An 18494-nucleotide genomic window follows, 5' to 3' on the forward strand; every position below is an offset into this window, starting at 1 on the left:
GCCCATGCGCTGACTTCCACGCTCGGGTTCCTCCTGCAGCCCCCCCCACCCCCCCACCCCGGCAGAGCTGAGGGTCTGAGTGCCAACTTTCACACTGGCTGGTCGGGGCCCAATCGTGGGTGGCAGCCGTTTTGCCCCTGCTCCCAGGCCCGCCCGCCGTGCCTGCCCAATAAAGTCAAAATTCTGCCCCATGATGTTGTGGAAGTCATCGATCCAGAATTTATTGCCAATTCACTTAGGGATTGTGCGCAGTTCTGGTCACCACATTACAGGAAGGACGTAATAGGTCTGAAGAGAGGTTTGCAAGAATGTTGCCAGGGTTAGAAAAGTGTAGCTACGAGGAGAGATTGGATAGGTTGGGGTTACTTTCCTTAGAACAAAGAAGGCTGAGAGGTGACTCGATTGAGGTGAACAAAATTATGAGGGGACTAGATAGAACGGACAGGATAAAATTGTTTCCCTTGATGGAGAATTCTAGATCCAGGGGACATAGATTCAAGATAAGTGGCAGAAGGTGTCAGGGGGACGTGAGGAAGAACGTTTTTTTACACAGAGGGTAGTGGGTGTCTAGAATTCGCTGCCCAAGTTGGTGGTAGAAGCAGAAACTTTAAACTCTTTTAAAAAGTACCTGGATCTGCACCTTAAGTGCTGTAAGCTGCAGGGCTATGGGCCCGGTGCAGGGAGGTGGGATTAGAAAGGGCACCAGGGTGTCCTCGGGCTGGCATGGACAAGATGGGCTGAATGGCCTCCTTCTGTGCTGTAACTTTTCTATGATGGTATGGATCAATCAACCTTTGCAGGCCTCCATGCAGAAAGGGCCTATATGTGCCCAGAGCCACTGCTTGATGGCCTGGCTGAGATCAGGAGCCCACCAATGCAGGAGAGATCACTGCTGATGCATCATGGCGCACTTGCCTCCAAACAATGCCCCTGCACTGATGTACAAGGGGTGAATTGTAGAGGGAGAAAGGGGTTCTCCTGTTTGTCCACCGTAACTTTGACAAAAGAGCTGTGGAATTTGCAGAAAATTGCTGCTTATCCCACTTCTCCTTGGCTTCCGCCCCTCTTCCACAGTCGCTACATGCAGATAATCAGAAAAAGATCCCAGTGAAAGTTCAGCCACACACAGAGTTACTACTGCTCCACTCATTCCTGGTTAAGAGCTGTGGTTTCAAAGGAGGCATTCATTCTCCCTCAGCTTTCGCCACAATTGTCTACAACCCACTTGGATCCCATACCCCTGCTACTGAGACAGCTGCAAGTCAGCCGCCTTCCAGCCCTTGGCCAATGTCATTATTTGATTGACCGTATTACAAGTCGTACAATATTGGCTCAGTGGCCAACTCCAGGGAGTCACCCCTCGCCACACCACAGTGAAATGGCCTCCCATCCCGTGCTCCAACTTTATATACGATACACGGCACAAAAACAGGCCATTCACCCAGCCAGTCCCAGCTGGTCTTTACGCTCCACTTGAGCGTCCTCCCATCTTTCCTCCTCCGAATCCATTATTATAATCCTCTATTCCCGTCTCTCTTAAATGATTGCCTAACTTCCTCTTCATTGCATCTACACTATCCACTTCAATCACTCCCTGTGGTAGCAAGCTCCACATTCTCAACACCCTTTGCATAAAGAAATTTCTTCTGAATTCCCTGTTGGATTTCTTGGTGACTTTTTTATACTGATGGCCTCTAGTTATTCTCTTCCCCTCAAGCGGAAACATTCTCTCTGTATCAACTGTATCAAAACCTTGCATAATTTGAAAGACCTCTATTAAGTCAGCCCTCAGTCTTCTTTTTACAAGAAAAAGGGACTCAATTCATCAATCCTTTCCTGATATGTATACCCATGCATTTCTGGTATCGTCCTTGTAAATTTTCTCTGCACCCTCTCCAGTGCCTCTATATGCTTTTTATAATATGGTGACTAGAACTGCACACTGTACTCTAAGTGTGGTCTAACCAAGGTTCGATATAGGTTTAGCATAACCTCCCTACTTATCCATTTTATCTCTCTAGTGCTTGGCTTGCTTTTTTTATGGCCTTGCTTGCTAACCTGTGGCACAACCTTTAGTGATAGATGTATTTGTACTCTGCTTCACGCTTCAGTTCAATTTGTTGTGCACAAGGCTGTAGTCTGCAGGCCAGAGGTATGCACTGAGAGTCCTCACCTGTTCTTCAAATGTGAAGGCCTGGCTGATCTCCTTGGGAAATCCATCGACGATGAAGCCTTTTGCATCCTGGTGCTTCATAAACTGATGCTTTAGCTCCTCAATGGCCGTTTCCTAAGAGAAAATGAGGAAAGTCACATTTTAGGGCATTTGGCACCTTCCTGGTGGGGTTTGGAGGGGTGGGGGTGTTGGTGGGAGGGAGCAGTGGGACGGAGAAGTGGTTCTCACGCCTTGGCTTTCAGCATTTCCAACCCAGGTATCCCACACACTTGCATTCAGCCACTTCTGCAAGTTGGCCAGTGCCAGATTTTCAATGATACTGCCCTATCTCGGGACTAAGTCACATGCTAAGTTCCATGGATATGAACTGCCCCACTAAGGTAGGAGAACAAACCTGTTCAAGTGCAATCTCAAAACAATAGTGCTTCAGATGCTCAAAAAGAATGAAGTACCTCACGTTTGGAAAACTAAACTCTTACTTATCTACGATTTTAATCAGTAAGCATCACTCTCAGCTCTGAGTCAAAGGGTTGTGGATTCAAGTCCCACTCGAGATACCTGAGCACAACATCTAGGCTGACACGACAGTGCAGTGTTGAGGGACAGCTGCACTGTTGGAGGTGCCTTATTTTGGAAGAGGCATTAGACCGAGACCCCACCTGCCCTCTCGGTTAACTTAAAGGAACCAGTGACAATGTTTTGAAGAAAAACAGGAAGAGTTCACTCTGGTGTCCTGGCCGATATTTATCCCGCAACCAACATGACTTAAAACAGATGACTTGGTTATTGGTCGCTGTGGGAGCTTGCTGTCCGCAAGTTGGCTGTCGCATTTCCCCATATTAAAATAGTAACTGTCCTTCAAAACTACTTCAGTGGCTGTAAAGCACTTTGGGACATCTTGAGGTCATGAGCAGCAGTATAGAAACACAAGTATTTCTTTTCTTTGAATCTCATATTTGAGAATAAATTACTCTTACTTTGAACTACTCATTCAATCCTGCAGAAGTGCTAAATTGACATTAACGAAATAAACCCACCTTCAGATCAATAATGAAACAATAATTTGAGTATTGCTGAAAAAAAGATACATGCTGTCAAACCTTTTCACCTTGCACTCATCAGGACAGGCACAAGAATACCAAATTTCAAAGGGAGCAACAATTTATACTGCATGAGAAAAGGGTGCTGATTGGCTGGCAAGTCGACTCTGATTGGTCGAGGTGTTGCCATGGAGAATGCACCAGAGAACTATTGTTCCCCCCATGCTTTAGTTTAATTCAAGAAAGCCACAATGCCTGGACATATTTCTTTTGCCTGCAGAGGACAGATCCCTGCATATGAATATATTTAGCTTCTAGCAAGCATAAGTGAGCCACATTACAAGACCAACTGATAATGTTAAATTAATTATGGTGTAATTCTTAGCACATTTGGCAAAAGGAACATGTCCAGGCATCGTGTCTTTTTTGAAGCAAACAAAAGTGTGGGGAAACAATAGTTCCCTGGTGCATTCTCCGTGGTAACACCTTGACCAATCAGAGTCAACTTGCCAACCAATCAGTACTCTTTTCTCATGCAGAATAAATTATTACTCTCTCTGCACTTTGGCATTCTTGCGCCTGTCCTGATGAGTGCAAGGCAAAAAGCTTCAACAGCATGTCTCTCTTTTCAGCAATGCTCAAGTTCTGTACTATACACAATGATCATTGGAACCAATTCCCTTTCCTGCTGCAACACCCAGCCTCCTTTGTAAAGATTTTGCTTGGATTTGTATAGTTTCAGTTTGCTTACTGGAGGTGCCAATTCCCCATTGGCGATGATCTGTGCGATGAGCTCCCACTTCCGGTCGCTGGTCGCATGGTGCAGCATCTGTCGACGTAAGATCTCTCCCACTGAAATGGACTCAAATCCGTATTGCCTGGCCATCTTGGCACTTTGCGTTCCTTTCCCACTCCCAGGACCACCTGCAGAGGGGCAGCATTCAAAACAGCTCAGGTGTAATGTGGCAGAATGATGCAAACAGGCCAAGGTGCATTCACACTATATGTTGCAAAAGTGTTGGGGGAGGGTGGGGTGCGGAGGAAACACACCACACTGCATTTTAAATGGCAAATGCAATCAGGAAAGAGTCTTGGGAGGTGGGCAGTGGTTGATGCCGCCCGTGTTAGAGCAACATTTGGAGAGAATTCCGAGGCGCGATCTTCAAAGGTAAAGTTTGGAATCTCTCATGAGAAACACGGATTTTTAGTACATTGGTTGACTCGCTGTATTACTGATGTCTGGGTGGGTTGTTGAGAAATCCATGGACTCTGTCTTGGTCGCATTTGCCATTTATTGTGCCGTGTGGCATCTTTAACCACAGTTTGCCTGTTAATTCACATGTACCTCATATGTTAGAGTATAAAACAGAGGTTGCAAATTGTCTTATCTTGCTGATCTTGTATAGTAATGTTTATTTTTGTTTGTTCAAAAGCCACGGAATCTCGTGGCTTTAGTCACTGAGCAAACGTATTGAATCTCAAACTTTGTCTATTTTAAACATTATTGGTCCCCAGCTGAATCTTACTAAAAAATTGGGGGTCTGGTTAAGGATCCTAACAGGCCCTACTCTTCCTTTTACATCATTTTACTATTTATAGGCCGATAGAAGATTTGGGATTCCCTTCTATATTAGTTGCCAGTCTCTTTACATACTCCCTCCTTGCTTCTCTTATTTGCTTTTTCACCTTCCCTTTGAATCTTCTACATTCAGCCTGGTTCTCAATTATGTTTTCAACCTGTCATAAGCACAATTTTTCTTCTTTACCATAATTTCTATCTCTTTTGTCATCCAGGGAGCTCTGGGTTTGTTTGCCCTACCTTTCTCTTTCAAGGGAATATATCTTGACTGTGCCCAAAATACCTTTTCTTTGAAGGTAGCCCATTGTTCAGTTACTGTTTTTCATGCCAGCCTTTGACTCCAATTTATTCAGCCCAGATGGGTCCTTACCCCATTGAAGTTGGCTTTCCCCCAGTTGTCCCTACTCTGGATCGTTCGCACTACCTGCTCACATTTTACTGCAGGGATTAGGTTCTACTGTCAATCACATCCAGGATTAAACTGTGTAACTATTGCTTAGGAAACACTTGGTATTGTGTCTACTTGGTTCCTCAAAATATCATTGCTTTCCTGCTAACGTCATGATGCCTATGTTTAAAAAGGATAACAATTCTCACCCAGGCAGCTGAAGGCTGTGTCAGGCGGGTGTCTTAATCACTCAGTGAACTGTTTTTATTTGAATTCCTCCACGACCAGCTTTTCACTAGCCAGAGGAAGTGAAATTCCCCCTCTTGAGGAATATACTTGGGGGGGAAAAAAAGTGGACACTTCACCTTCAGGGAAAAGATGACTTGCATTTATATTGCGCCTTTCATGATCTCAAGACTTACTCAAAAATATCATTGCTTTCCTCCTAACATCATGATGCCTGTGTTTAAAAAGGATAACGATTCTCACCCAGGCAGCCAGAGGCTGTGTGTCAGGCGGGTGTCTCAATCACCTAGTGAACTGCTTTGATTTGAATTCCTCCACCAACGCCAATGCTTTTGAAATCACTGTTGTAAATGTAGGAAACACAGCTGCCAATTTGTGCACAACGAGCTGCCACAAACAGCAATTAAATAAATATCCCGATAATCTGTTTTAGGTGTTGATTGAGGGATAAATAATAGGTAGCAGACCAAGGAGAGCTCATAGCTCTTCTTCAAATAACACCAACGCTCCCACTAGAGAGAGCAGACCAGCCTTGGTTTAACATCTCATCTCAAAGGCAACACCGACAACAATGCAGCACTCTCTCAGCACTGCACTGTATTGTCAGCCTAGCTTCCGTGCACAGGTTGTTGGTGTGGGAGTTGACCCCACAACCTTCTGACTCCGAAGTAAGAGTGCTACCACAAAGCCACATCCATGCTAAGCCCAGCGAGCACCTAATTTGGTGAAGCAACTAACAGTACGCTGGGCAGGTCAGAGTTAGCATAGAGCTGCTCAACTTCCCAGGCAGGGTAGTAGAGGAAATAACAATGGACTAACTTAACACAGGATCAGGCACCTTAATAGGAGAGTTAATGAGCTAGAGTAACGCAGAAACCGAGGGGAGGCTTACCAATGACAAAAATAATGCATGGCCTTGTTTTGGTTGGGTCGAACACGTCATATTCTTGAATCAGTCCAGAAGATTCTGTCATATCTGAGTCACTTTCAATTGAAAATTGGGCCTGGATCGGGGGCAAGCGGTCATAGCGGCGATAAGGAGCAACTCCTGGTTCTAATGGAAGAAAACATTGATTAGGAAGGCACAGCAAAGATCAAAGATGCTGCAAACATTAAGTCTGGCCTAATTCCATTCACTTCTTTGGGACCCCTGCTAAGATTCTAGGTGGATCAGATAAAAATGATAACGGAAACCTGGGCAACTCGCTGAAGTATAGAAATATATTCTCCCCCTCCATATCCTCTATGCCTTGCTTGAAAGAGTTTTTTTTGCTGTATGTATGGTACTATGGCCATTGGCGACCCTCCAGGGCCTCACTCCCATGACTATTATCCATGTATAGAGACATTATGGCACAGATGGAGGCCATTCAGCTTATCTTGTCCATGGCAGCTCACTGTGGAACAATGCAGTGGGTCCCATTCCTCCACTCAATCCCCGTTGCCTTGTAAGTTTATTCCCCTCAACAGTCCAGCCAATTCCTTTTAAATCATTCACCCTCTCCAATTCCTCCGCCCCCATGGGCAGCGAGTTCCAGGTCATACACTCGCTGCAAGAAAAAGTTCTCCCTCGCATCCCCTGCTGCAGCTCTTGCCCCAAATCTTAAATCCGTGTCCCCTGATCCTTGTACAATCAGCTAATGGGAACAGCTTTACTTTGGTCTACCTTGTCCAAACCCTCTCATAATCTTGTACCCCTCTCTCAGACCTCCCTTCAACCACCTTTGCACCAGGCAGATCTGCCAAGACAGCTAGTATCAGCAGGGAAATGCTTTCACCTTCACAGGCCTAAGGCAGCAAGGCTATATTTGTAGCGACACAACTGGCAGCCAAAATCTACTCATTCAACACATGGAGGAAATCTATGAACAAAATGAATCGCAAATTTAGTTCAGGTTTCTGTGGTTCAGTATCAAACTGGAGAGTGCAAAGTAATCTGCAGTAGCATTGCTCAAGCAGCATTGTTAGTGGCTCAGAGGAGCGTGGCAATTAGCCATATGGATCCCAGTTTAGAAGGGAGGTAATGGAGCCCTAACAAGACAGGCCCAAAATTAAATTGGCATGGGTCTGAAATTAATCTTTATCTCAGGCTGTAAGCTTTTGATTGTTAGTACAATAAGTATTCTGTTCCGGAAAGAGCACAATATTATCGGTTGACAAACTGTAATCGGCTTGAGACAGACTCTTAATTCCCCTCTGAAATCAACAGATAGGAACAGGAGTGATTTAAAAGGAAGTTAATTGTTTGACTGTGAGGTGAACTCTGTCCAATACTTTTGTTCTGGCCACTCCTGTACAGAACAATTATCCAGCCCACTGTTTGTATAAACAGCTGAGCCATCAGCTCATGGTTACTGACTTAACCTCCAAATCTAGAAGGTTTAAGGGGTTTGATTTCAGCAAATTATTTCTGACAGACATCCAAAAAAATAAACCGTCTCTAGCCAAAATATTATCTAGCATTAAAAATATTCAGTCCTGATTAGCAATATTCAGAAATGATCTTGTGTTCACAGTGACCCTCATTCTTAATCATATGTCTTTTAAAAGAGTTTTGATGATAAGTTTAACCACACTCCCTCAGCACCACATTGAAATATCAGTTTGACTTGAGCCCATGGCCTTCTGACTCAGAGTGAATCTGAGACAAGCGAACCTCAGCTGACACTTTGGGTTCCTTGTGGTGAGGGGCATCAGTGCTATGGCGTGGAACATTTATTTTTGGCTATTCCGCCCAGTCTCAGCATCAAATACTCAGAGGTCAGGTGCAGGTTAAAGGAAACGAACCTGTGGCTCCTGAAGATCAGTCACAGAAAATAGAAACATTGACTGACCCTCCCTCGACACTGCCCCAAAAACATTCTTGAAGAAAACTTAGGTGTCTACAGCCCTCCTCGCAACAAAGAATATCTCAGCGTTTTGCAAGGGCAAAGAGATGAACACGGAGAAGGAACTGAAGGAATTTGCAGAGAGGAGTGGGGAGGGGGAGAAGGAGTGTATGCCCTTGTAAGAGTTTATCTTGCCGGCCGGTGTCCTTTGAGGTGGGGATTGAGTAGAGGCTGCGGCCCTGAATGTATGAAATCAGGCAAGGCCCCAATCTCTCACAGGAAGGTACAAGTGAATTCCCATTTCCAACCCAGCCCTTGCTTATGCCTCTGTGGCTTTACCAATATATCTGTTGCCCTGGATATCCACTCAAAACACAGTGATCCCAAACACAGTGACCCATCCACTTGAGGCTCTTATACAAGCAGCAAGCTGAGCCTTCCAACCTAGTCCAGAGCTGAGAGATAGCTGGAACTCTGCTGCACTGCACAATCCCCAGTGCTCTGACCATATGAGCTGTGTTTGGATGGTAGCCCTCTCATTTTGAGCCAGATGTTTGTGGGTTCAAGCCCCACTCCAGAGACTTGAGCACGTAACCCAAGGGAATTCAATTTTATTCTTTCATGGGATGTGGATGTCACTGGCTAGGCCAGCATTTGTTGCCCATCCCTAATTGCCCTGGAACTGAGTGACTTCCTAGGCCATTTAAAAGTCAACCACATTGCTGTGGGTCTGGAGTCACGTGTAGGCCAGACCAGGTAAGGATGGCAGATTTCCTTCCTTAAAGGGGCATTGGTAAACCAGATGGGTTTTTACAAAAATCAATGATAGTTTCATGGTCACCATTACTGAGACTAGCTTCCAACTCCAGATTTTATTAATTGCATTTAAATTTCACTGGCTGCCATGGTCAGATTTGAACCCACGTCCCCAGAACATTAGCCTGGGCCTCTCTATTACTAGCCCAGTGACATTACCACTACGCCGTCATCTCCCCTAAGTGAGTACTGCTCTGTCAGAGGCCTTTAAGATGAGATGTTAAAGCAAGGCCCTTGTCTGCTCTCTTAAGTGGACAAAAATGATTCTAGGGCACTTTTATTTTTTAGTGCTAATGGTTTATCCCTCAACTAATACCTAAAAGCAGATTATCTGGTCATCGTTACTTTGCTATTTGTGGGAGCTTGCTGTGCACAAATTGGCTGCTGTACTTCCTAGATTACAACAGCGATTACACTTCAAATAGACTACTTTTTAGTGATAAAGCACATTGTGACATCCTGAGCTTGTGAAAGGCGATGTAGAAATGTTATTCTTCAGTGTTTCTAGTGAAGTCAAAAAGACATTTTAAAAGAACATGTGCCATGTCACCACACAGCAGTCACAAGGCCGGTTTCTCATCGTCGGTACAATGTGCTGGGAGAACAGCCTGAGATAGGCTGTAAAGTCTTTTTTAAACTCAGGCCGTTTAAATTCTCAACTATTTCTAGCTATTGCCCGGAAGCAGAGGCCAGCTGTTTCCAGTTGGCATCAGACATTGGCCACATCAAAATCTGGCAGCTCACCGCAGCCAAGATTAAGCGCAAGATACCACAATCTGAGAGTGGTCACTGATTCTGTGTTTAGATCAAAACAGGCTGCATGACAGACACGGTTAATCTCCACTTCTCCTCTACAGCTGGCTTCCTGTTTTCCATAATCAGTCATGTTTCACATACAATTAATCGATGCCATATTTACAATTCAAGAATTAACTGGGTGAAAGCAGCATCTTGGGGGGTGGGGGGAGCGATATCTGGGGAAGCAACATTTTGGGTAAGCAACACCTGGGAGAGTGACATCCATGGGAGCAACATCTGAGGGGCTATGTCTTGGAGAGCAACATCTGGGGAAGCGATGTCCAAGGGAGCCAACATTTTAAAAAATTCATTCACGGGATGTGAGCTTCACTGGTTTCATGGTCATCATTAGACTTTTAATTCCAGATTTTTATTGAATTCAAATTCCACCATCTGCCATGGTGGGATGCAAACCCAGGTCCCCAGAGCATTACCCTGGGTCTCTGGGTTACTAGTCCAGCAGCAACACCACTACGCCATCGCCTCCCCACTTGGGGAAAGCTACATCAGGGGAGTGACATCTGGGGAGCATCCATCTGGGGAAGCAATGTCTGGGGGAGCCAACGTTTGGGGAGCAATATCTGGAGGGTGATGTCCTGGGGAGCAACATCTGGGAAACCAAAATCTGGGGGAGCGATGTCTGGGGAAGCAACCTCTGGATGAATGGGGAGCAACATCTCAGGAAGCGATGCCTGGGGGGAAAGTGACACCTGGGGAAAGTGACACCTGGGGAAAGTGACACCTGGGGAAAGTGACACCTGGGGAAAGTGACACCTGGGGAAGGTGACATCTGGGGAAAGTGACATCTGGGGAAAGTGACATCTGGGGAAAGTGACATCTGGGACTTCACTCAAGCCTCAGAAATTAGCGGTAAATAGCTCAGCAGTGCTTCATACCTGCAGTTTACTCTCCTGAAGACTCTCTAGTCTTCCTGTTCTAAGGATGCCAGCTGTCCCCTTGTCACCAATTCAAGTAGCAATTCTTAAAGTACTAGTCTATGCAGGGAGTGTCAGTGGGCTACCCGAGCATGGTGGGGGAGGGGGGGGTGTGTCACAGCCAAACCAAGTCCAGACCTTGCCCAGTATCTGTTGAAGTGGACTTTCCAGCAAGTGTCACTGGATCAGAAGTCAGTATCATGGGCCGTTTGCATTTATGTAGCACGTTTCATGGGCTACTCTGTAGATTGTTATCCACTTGGTGGGCGTCACTAGGCTCGAGGAGAACTGCAGAGAGTCAGCCATATTATAACATTGCACTGGCTTCTATTAACAAGCTGTTTGAACACGGCTCACCCAAAGCTTTTTAGGAACGAATTGTGAAGCTTCTGTGGATTTGGGCTAATGTGAAACTGCACGTTCTCTATTTGGGAAACACTTCTGATCGTCCGCAAGAGTTTAGCACAATGTAAAAAGCCTCAGTTATGGTTTCACTTTTGTGTGGTTGCCGTGGTACTATAGAAGTCACACGCAAGCTCTTCTCCCCTTTTCTGGACACACATAAAAAAGATACTTTAGTGAGGGCTGGCCCTTTAATCTTAGAATCAAAGAATAGTTACAGCACAGAAGGAGCCCCATCATCTCCATGCCTTCTCTCTGCAAGAGCAACTCAGCAAGTCCCACTCTGCCCGTCTTTTCCCAGTAGCCCTGCACATCTTTTCTCTTCAGATAATTATCCAATTCTCTTTTGAAAGCCACAATTGACCCTGCCTCCACCACACTCTCAGGCAGCGCCTTCCAGATCTTAACCACTCACTGCGTAAAAAGGCTCTTTCCTCATGTTGTCTTTGGTTCTTTTGCCATTCGCCTTGTCCCCTCGTTCACAACGAGATAGGTTTCTCCCTATTTACTTTGTCCGGACCCCTCATGACTTTGAACACCTCTACCAAACTACCTCTCAACTTTCTCTGCTCTAAGGAGAACATTCCCAGCTTCTCCAATCTATCCACATAACTGAAGTCTCCCATCTCCAGAACCATCCTCGGAAATCTTTTCTGCACCTCCTCTAACACCTTCACATCCTTCCTAAAATCTGGTGCCCAGAATTGGACAAAATACACCAGTTGAGAATGAACTACTGTTTTATTCAGATTCACCATAGCTTCAACAATTTGTGCATATACATGGCAGGTCCTCTACTCCTGCACCCTTACATTGCTTCTCCTCGTTCTTCCTGCCAAAATGTATCACTTCATACTTCTCCGCATACCATTTAATCTATGACATGCTCACTCATTCTACTAACCTGTCTTATGTTTTCTTGAAGTCGATCATTATCCTCCTCACACCACCCATACAAGTCTAGGTCATTATAAAAATACATATATATATATATATATATATATATATGCAGTGATCCCAATAACAACCACTGAGGAACCCCACTGTCTACCTTCCTCCAGTCTGAAAAACAACCGTTCACCCCTACTCTCTGTTGCTAGTCACTCAGCCAATTTAGTATCCATGTGGCCACTGCCCCTTTTATTGAGGCCTGTGACGTGCAGGTCTAGATGTCTCTCGGGTTTAAATTCTGGTGGGCTGGTTTGGGCTCAGGGTTTTCATTATTGCATAGCCCTAGTGCGCCAGTCCATCCCATCCCCTCCTTTCCTTTCAGGTCAAATGGGTGCACATCCGCACTGCAGTCAAAAAAAAACAGTCTCACCAGAGTTCTGTGCGCTATAATTGAAGATTAACTTGATTTTGGTCATTCACCTGTTCGAAATATTGGCTTCTTCCCTTGTCCGCCGTTGATTGGAGGTAATGGTTGACGTTCCTGGGAGATAAACGTGTCCCACTTCACTTTCTCCGGCCCTCCTAACTCCCGTACTCTCTGCAAACATCCCTCGAGGTATTCTATTGGATCGTCAGGCCGATAGTACATCAGCCCTGTCAACATGCTCTGTTGGGCAGAGAGGGAAGTTAATTATCTCACTGTGTTCAACCAAAAATAGAACGCATTTTAAAAATAAAAGGCTTAGATCTAATTTGATTCAATATTTCATCCATTATATTCCTTAATCTGTTCAGCAGCTTCATGCATTAAAACACCAAAGATCAGAACCTCTGGGTTGAAGAGGCAAACAGGCCACTGTTTCTCATTGTTGTCGTCCTTTACAGAATCAGCCCAGATGGAGGTCATTCAGCCTATTGTGCCGGTGCTGGCTCTTTAAAAGAGTTACCTGATTAAACCCACTCCCCTGCTCTTTCTCCTTAGCCTTGCAGTTTTTTTCCCTCTAATTCCCTTTTGTAAATTATTATTGAGATTGCTTCCACTCTTCTTTCGAGGCAGTGCACTCCAGGCGCTAATAATTTGTTGGCTTTTTTGTCCCCCTCCCGCCTCACTTCCCCTTTGATTCTTTTGCCTTTCAGCGAACAATATCCTTTAACAGCTGGCCAGATCTTCTCTCCATAGGCAAAGTTGCAAAAGGTGAGAGAATCCGAGTTTAGTCCCCATCTCCATTGAGAAAGAAAAGACTTGCATTTCTATAGCGCCCTTCACATCCCAATCCACCTCTACAGCCAATCAAGTATTTTTCAATTGTAGTCACTGTTGTAATGTAGAAAACATGGCAGCCAATTTGCACACAGCAAGCTCCCACAAACAGCAATGTGATAATGACCATGTAATCGGTTTTAGTGATGTTGAGTGAGGGACAACTATTGGCCAGGACACTGGGGATAACTCTCCTGCTCTTCTTCAAGATGCATCCATCTGAGAGGGCAGGCAAAGTCTCAGTTTAGCATCTCACCTGAAAGATGGCTGCCTTGACAGTTCTGCACTAGATTTTTGTGGTTCACCTAATCTACAATGTTCTGACCGAGATGTGAGAGCCATTGTCCTCAGTCACCACCACAAACTCCGTTCCCTAGCGACCAACTCCATCCCTCTCCCTGGCAACTGCCCGAGGCTGAACCAGATTGTTCGCAACCTTGGTGTTGTATTTGATCCTAAGGTGAGCTTCCAACCACAAATTTGCCACCATTGCTAAGACTGCCCACGTCCACCTCTGCAGCATCACCTGGCTTCACCCTTACCTCAGCTCATCTGCTGCTGAAACCTTCATCCATGCTTTTGTTACCTCAAGACTTGAATATTCTAATGCGCTGCTGGACGACCATCCATCTTCCACCCTCTGTAAACTTGTAAATCCAAAATTCTGCTGTCCATGCTGTGTCAAATCCCATTCGCCCGTCATAACTGTGCTCATTGGCCTACATTGGCTCCTGGTTAAGCAATGCATTGATTTCAAATCTCTTACCCTTGTTTTCAAATCCTTCCATGGCCTCACCCTTCCCTATCTCTGTATCCACCTCCAGTCCCACAACCCTCTGAGATTTCTGCATTCCTCTAATCCTGGCCTCTTGCGCGTTCCCTATTTCAATCGCTCCCCCGTTGGTGGCTGTGCCTTCAATTGCCAGGGCCCTAAGCTCTGGAATCCTCTCCCCAAACCTCTCCACCTCTCTTTCTTCCTTTATGACCACTCCTTAAAGCCTACGGGGGGTGATTTTCCTGGAGGTTTTAGGCACTGAAAAGCTGCCAAGATGGCCAAAATGGGGTCATGTGCTGAAACGTCAGTTTAGCCCACATTTCGCACAAGATGCCATCTCGTTAAAGATGATGAAGCTTGCTCTAGGAACGGTTGCCTGGAGGACAGCAGAGGTGCTGATCAGTATTTAAATTGCCTGCTAGCCCTCGTTAAGGAGGCTGCACATTTTGGTGGATAATCCACACTCTCTCCTAACAGCGACCAACTGGTTGAGAGCAAACAAGTCATTGCCAAGGATTTTGAGCACTACTTAAAGGTATATCACCTTCTACTGTTCCCGTGCTGCTAGAGGGTTGAAGAGGACTTTTGAAATACATTGGGCACTTTGTCAAGGCTTCACCAACACCTCGTCAACATATATTCTGGAAATTCTCTGAGGATTTTTCCTCATAAGAGCGTGTGCTATCCTGCTCTATCTAATTAGACACTTAATAATAATTTGTTGTCTATTTCTCCCCCTCCACCCCTCACATCAACTCTGGTTCTTTTGCCTATTTGTGAATGATACACTTTAAGAGCAAGTCAGATCTTCTCCCCCTGGGTGGAGTGCCCAAACATAAGAGAATCCGAGTTTAATCCCCACCTCTGCTGAGAATTTTTAAAAGACTTGCATTTCTATAGCACCTTCCACATCTCAATCCGCCTTTAAAGCCAATGAAGTATTTTTCAAGTGTGGTCACTGTTGTCGTGCAGAAAACATGGCAGCCAGTTTGCGCACAGCACGCTACCACAAACAGGAGAAAGGGAATATTTGGTCCTGGGCATCTTGCTCGGGGTTCCCCTTGGTCTGCAGGTGGAATGGGAGGAGGACATGAGGGTCAGACAGAGCAGCACCAGCTGCTGCAGGAGAGAGGAAAGAGAGAGCAAGAGGAGGAACAGGAGGGTAAGTTGGGCTCCTTCCTCTCTGCAGGTACAGACCATCCCTCCTACTCAGGATCTCCTCCACCAGGACCTCCAAAACCGTGTCAGATAAGCTGTGGGCTCTCTCGTTTGATTGCTGAGCCATCCTGTCAAGGGCCACTCTGCATCAACCAGAGTGCTCCCCAACTTCAGCAGCAATGGCTGTGTGGAGCCCAAATATACAAAGATTGCATCCACCCAGTGCTCGAGTGCTAGGCTGACAGGTGTGTGTTTAGTGCCTCCAGTCAATTAGGACCAACATTACCTGCTAAAACCAGCGTGTTTTACTAGCAAGCAACACCCGGTTAGCACCTGTTTACACTGAAATAATCCGTCCTTCTTTAACCATTCTGCCCGAATATCTCCTTATGTGACTCAATTTATTTAATAATTCTTCTTTGAAGCACCTTAGAATGTTTTACTATTTTAAAGGTTCTATACTGCAAACGGGCCAGTTAGCTCATGGACTAGATGGTTCAGAATAACAACAACAGTGCGGGTTCGATTCCTGTTCTGGCTGAGGTAGATTTGGGACCTGCCTCTTTGCCCTGTCCCCTGAGAGCGAAAAGCAAAGGCAAACCACCACTGACAAAAACTGCCAAGAAAACAGCTCAGAGTGAAGCATCGGCAGAAAACGAGCCAAGGACCTGTCTTCAGGTAGAGCACCCAAGGAATGAAATGATGTAAACACATGTTGTTGTTGTTGACTTTTATCTCTGAAGGTACCAAAATCTTGAGTTGGGGGAGCAAAGCAAACAGCCAAATTTCCTACCAGTCACCCCTGCCACCCCAGCCCCCCTACTCCCGCCACCCCAGCGCCCCCCCACTCCCGCCACCCCACCACACCCCCTTGCTGGTGCCTCAGGCAAGGAATCAGGTAGAGCAGTGACACACACAGTCAAGCCACACGCATGCGGAATGACTACTCAGGTACAAGGGGAGCATCGAACTTCACCAGAAGGGAGTAAAGGAAAATATACCACTGGGGAAGAATATCCTCTTCACTTCGTAGCTGCATGTTCCAGCACAAAGTTAACCTACATCTCGCCTCACTCTTGCAAGTGTAGACTGACGAGGAGAATTCAATATGACAGTGAGACCTGTTTGTGGTTTGACCATGATACGTGACCCAAGGCAGTTCTTTCCTATTTAGGTTTGTGTTGTGGAAGAGTGCCGACTAACAAAGATGCTAAGCAACGTCTGCTCCACACAACCTCTTACCCTACACAAATGCTGGTCAACTTATAGGGCGGAAGTTTCTGTGCCCGCTGGCGTCGGGTGCGTTCGGTGGTGCAAGTGGACAATATGGCGAGGAGGCCAAAAATCAGTTTCACGGCGTCGTGAAACCAGTTTGCGATCATCCACTCTGCCCAATGGCGGGCCACGTTTCCCATTGTCGGATGTCGGGAATCTCATTGTAATAATCTGCATAGCATTATAAACCCAGGTCACCGGGATCATCCCCCCCCATGCTGGGTCATCCGAGCACGTCAGCGTGATTGCACGTCGACATGTTTCACAACTGGACATTAGCAATGTGCACCTGGAGAGCTGCATTTCATTTGGGATTTCGAGGTTTGTTTGCCTACCTTGCTTCAGCAGAGTCATCAGCGCCAGGCTTCGCAGGCAGCACCACATCACTTTTAGGGGGGTTCATGGGCAGGTCTTTACCTAACAGATCAGCCATAAGGCGGGGGTGGCTTTTCAATGGCTGCAGGGCTAGGGCTTATTTGGGGAAGGGGGAGAAGAGGTCTTAGGCAAGGGAAGAGGTTGCAGGGTGAGGGCTGTACTGGGGAAGGAGGGTATCCCAGGGTCTGTGTGGGGGCACATGCTGATCTGTGCAAGTGGCCTTAAGATGGTGCGGGCTGAGGAGGCAGTCTCCAGGGTAGATGAGGCCAGATGGAGATATAAGGGTGTGTGTGAGAGAGAGAACGGTGATGTCCCTTGAGCTGGCAGTGAGTGAGATGCAAGTGAATGTGTGATGGCCTTGGGAGTGTGAGAGTTTAGAGTGATGAGACGGTTGCCTTATCCAGCGGCACAGTTGAGATCATTCATCCTCTATCTGAATTGGATGGCCAACCTCTTCTGTGCAGCATTGGCACTGATCACCACTGCCATCACCTACCAAGCCGGAGTGGTAATGTTGCTGCCCCTCTTAGGGCCAGAGCGGGAGTAGAGAACATCACGGCGGGCCTCCACACCATCCAAAAGATGCTTGAGGGACACGTCACTAAACCTGAGGGCTGCAGTCTTGTCTTTCAGGGCCACGTTTCTGTTCAGGGCTGGAAGCACAGAGAGGTGTGAGCGCGGCTGTAGTTTAAATGTGGTGCCCAGTGTGATGAAGCAGCGAGGTGACGGTATAGCGGGCGAATCTGAGCCCGCCCGCCTTCGAAACTGCATGTTTCCTGGGAATGCATTATTAATGAGGCGGGGTTGGAACAATGAGGTGTAAAAAGCCGCCATTGCTGCTGGCGATTAAAACTTCCTTTTTTGCCTCCCGCTACCGCACTTAGTGCAAATCTGGGACGATTCCGCCCATAGCTTCTGCAAAGATTCCAGTGCCTTATGCCAAAGAAGCTACCTATACAAGCCTTACTGTTATCCTGTTTTACAGGCTGATGTCTCCCCATGGCACGCATCACAGGATGAGGGCGACTGTTCGAGTGCAGGATAAGAGCCACCGTGGGCTGGTTCCCAAGGCTCCCTGCCCTTTGCCAAGACCTTCACATACTTGAATCCTAGAAGACTCGAAGTGGCTAAAAGATGGTTCAGAGAATGGCCTCAAATGGTACCCAGCCTCTGTTCAACACCACTCCCCATCCCACCCCTACTAGTTCTTTACACAGTCCAGTAGAATCCTATATAAAAAGATGGTGCAGTGTTCAATGGTTTGTTTCATCTGTGTTTGATTATGCTAGTCTGATAACTGATCTTTAGACACTGCTTGATTGCTTAAACCTATAGATGGAGCCACAGAGTTAAGAAATCTGGGAATGTTCTAGAAAGGGTCTGGGCTCTCTGCAAAGACCATGTGCATTGAAACCCCTATAACATGAGATGTTTTAAAGTTTTGTAAATAAACTGTTTGGATTTAGAACGAAAGTCACCTCTGCATTGCACTGAGATAAATAAGATAACCCAGTGAATACAATACAGATGGGTTTTATTACACCTTGTACCTAG

The 18494-nt window shown here is 46.2% G+C and overlaps 1 protein-coding gene across 2 annotated transcripts in view; it reads right to left on the reverse strand.

Moving 5' to 3' along the window:
• Positions 1-18494, reverse strand: part of LOC144685489 (adenylate kinase isoenzyme 1-like) — a 153029-nt gene that overhangs the window by 114661 nt on the left and 19874 nt on the right. Inside the window, exons 2-5 of one of the 2 annotated variants that reach the window (XM_078550061.1) lie at positions 12577-12763; positions 6319-6480; positions 3965-4137; positions 2174-2287 (exon numbers count right to left, since the gene is read on the reverse strand). In XM_078550061.1, coding sequence (XP_078406187.1) covers positions 2174-2287; positions 3965-4137; positions 6319-6480; positions 12577-12763 — 636 coding nt within the window. Of the gene's footprint in view, positions 1-2173; positions 2288-3964; positions 4138-6318; positions 6484-12576; positions 12764-18494 lie in introns of both variants that reach the window. The other variant, XM_078550060.1, reaches the window with a different exon arrangement.

The sequence above is a fragment of the Cetorhinus maximus genome, chromosome 10 (genome assembly GCF_964194155.1).
Source record: "Cetorhinus maximus chromosome 10, sCetMax3.hap1.1, whole genome shotgun sequence".
In the NCBI taxonomy this organism is placed as follows: Eukaryota; Metazoa; Chordata; class Chondrichthyes; order Lamniformes; family Cetorhinidae; genus Cetorhinus; species Cetorhinus maximus.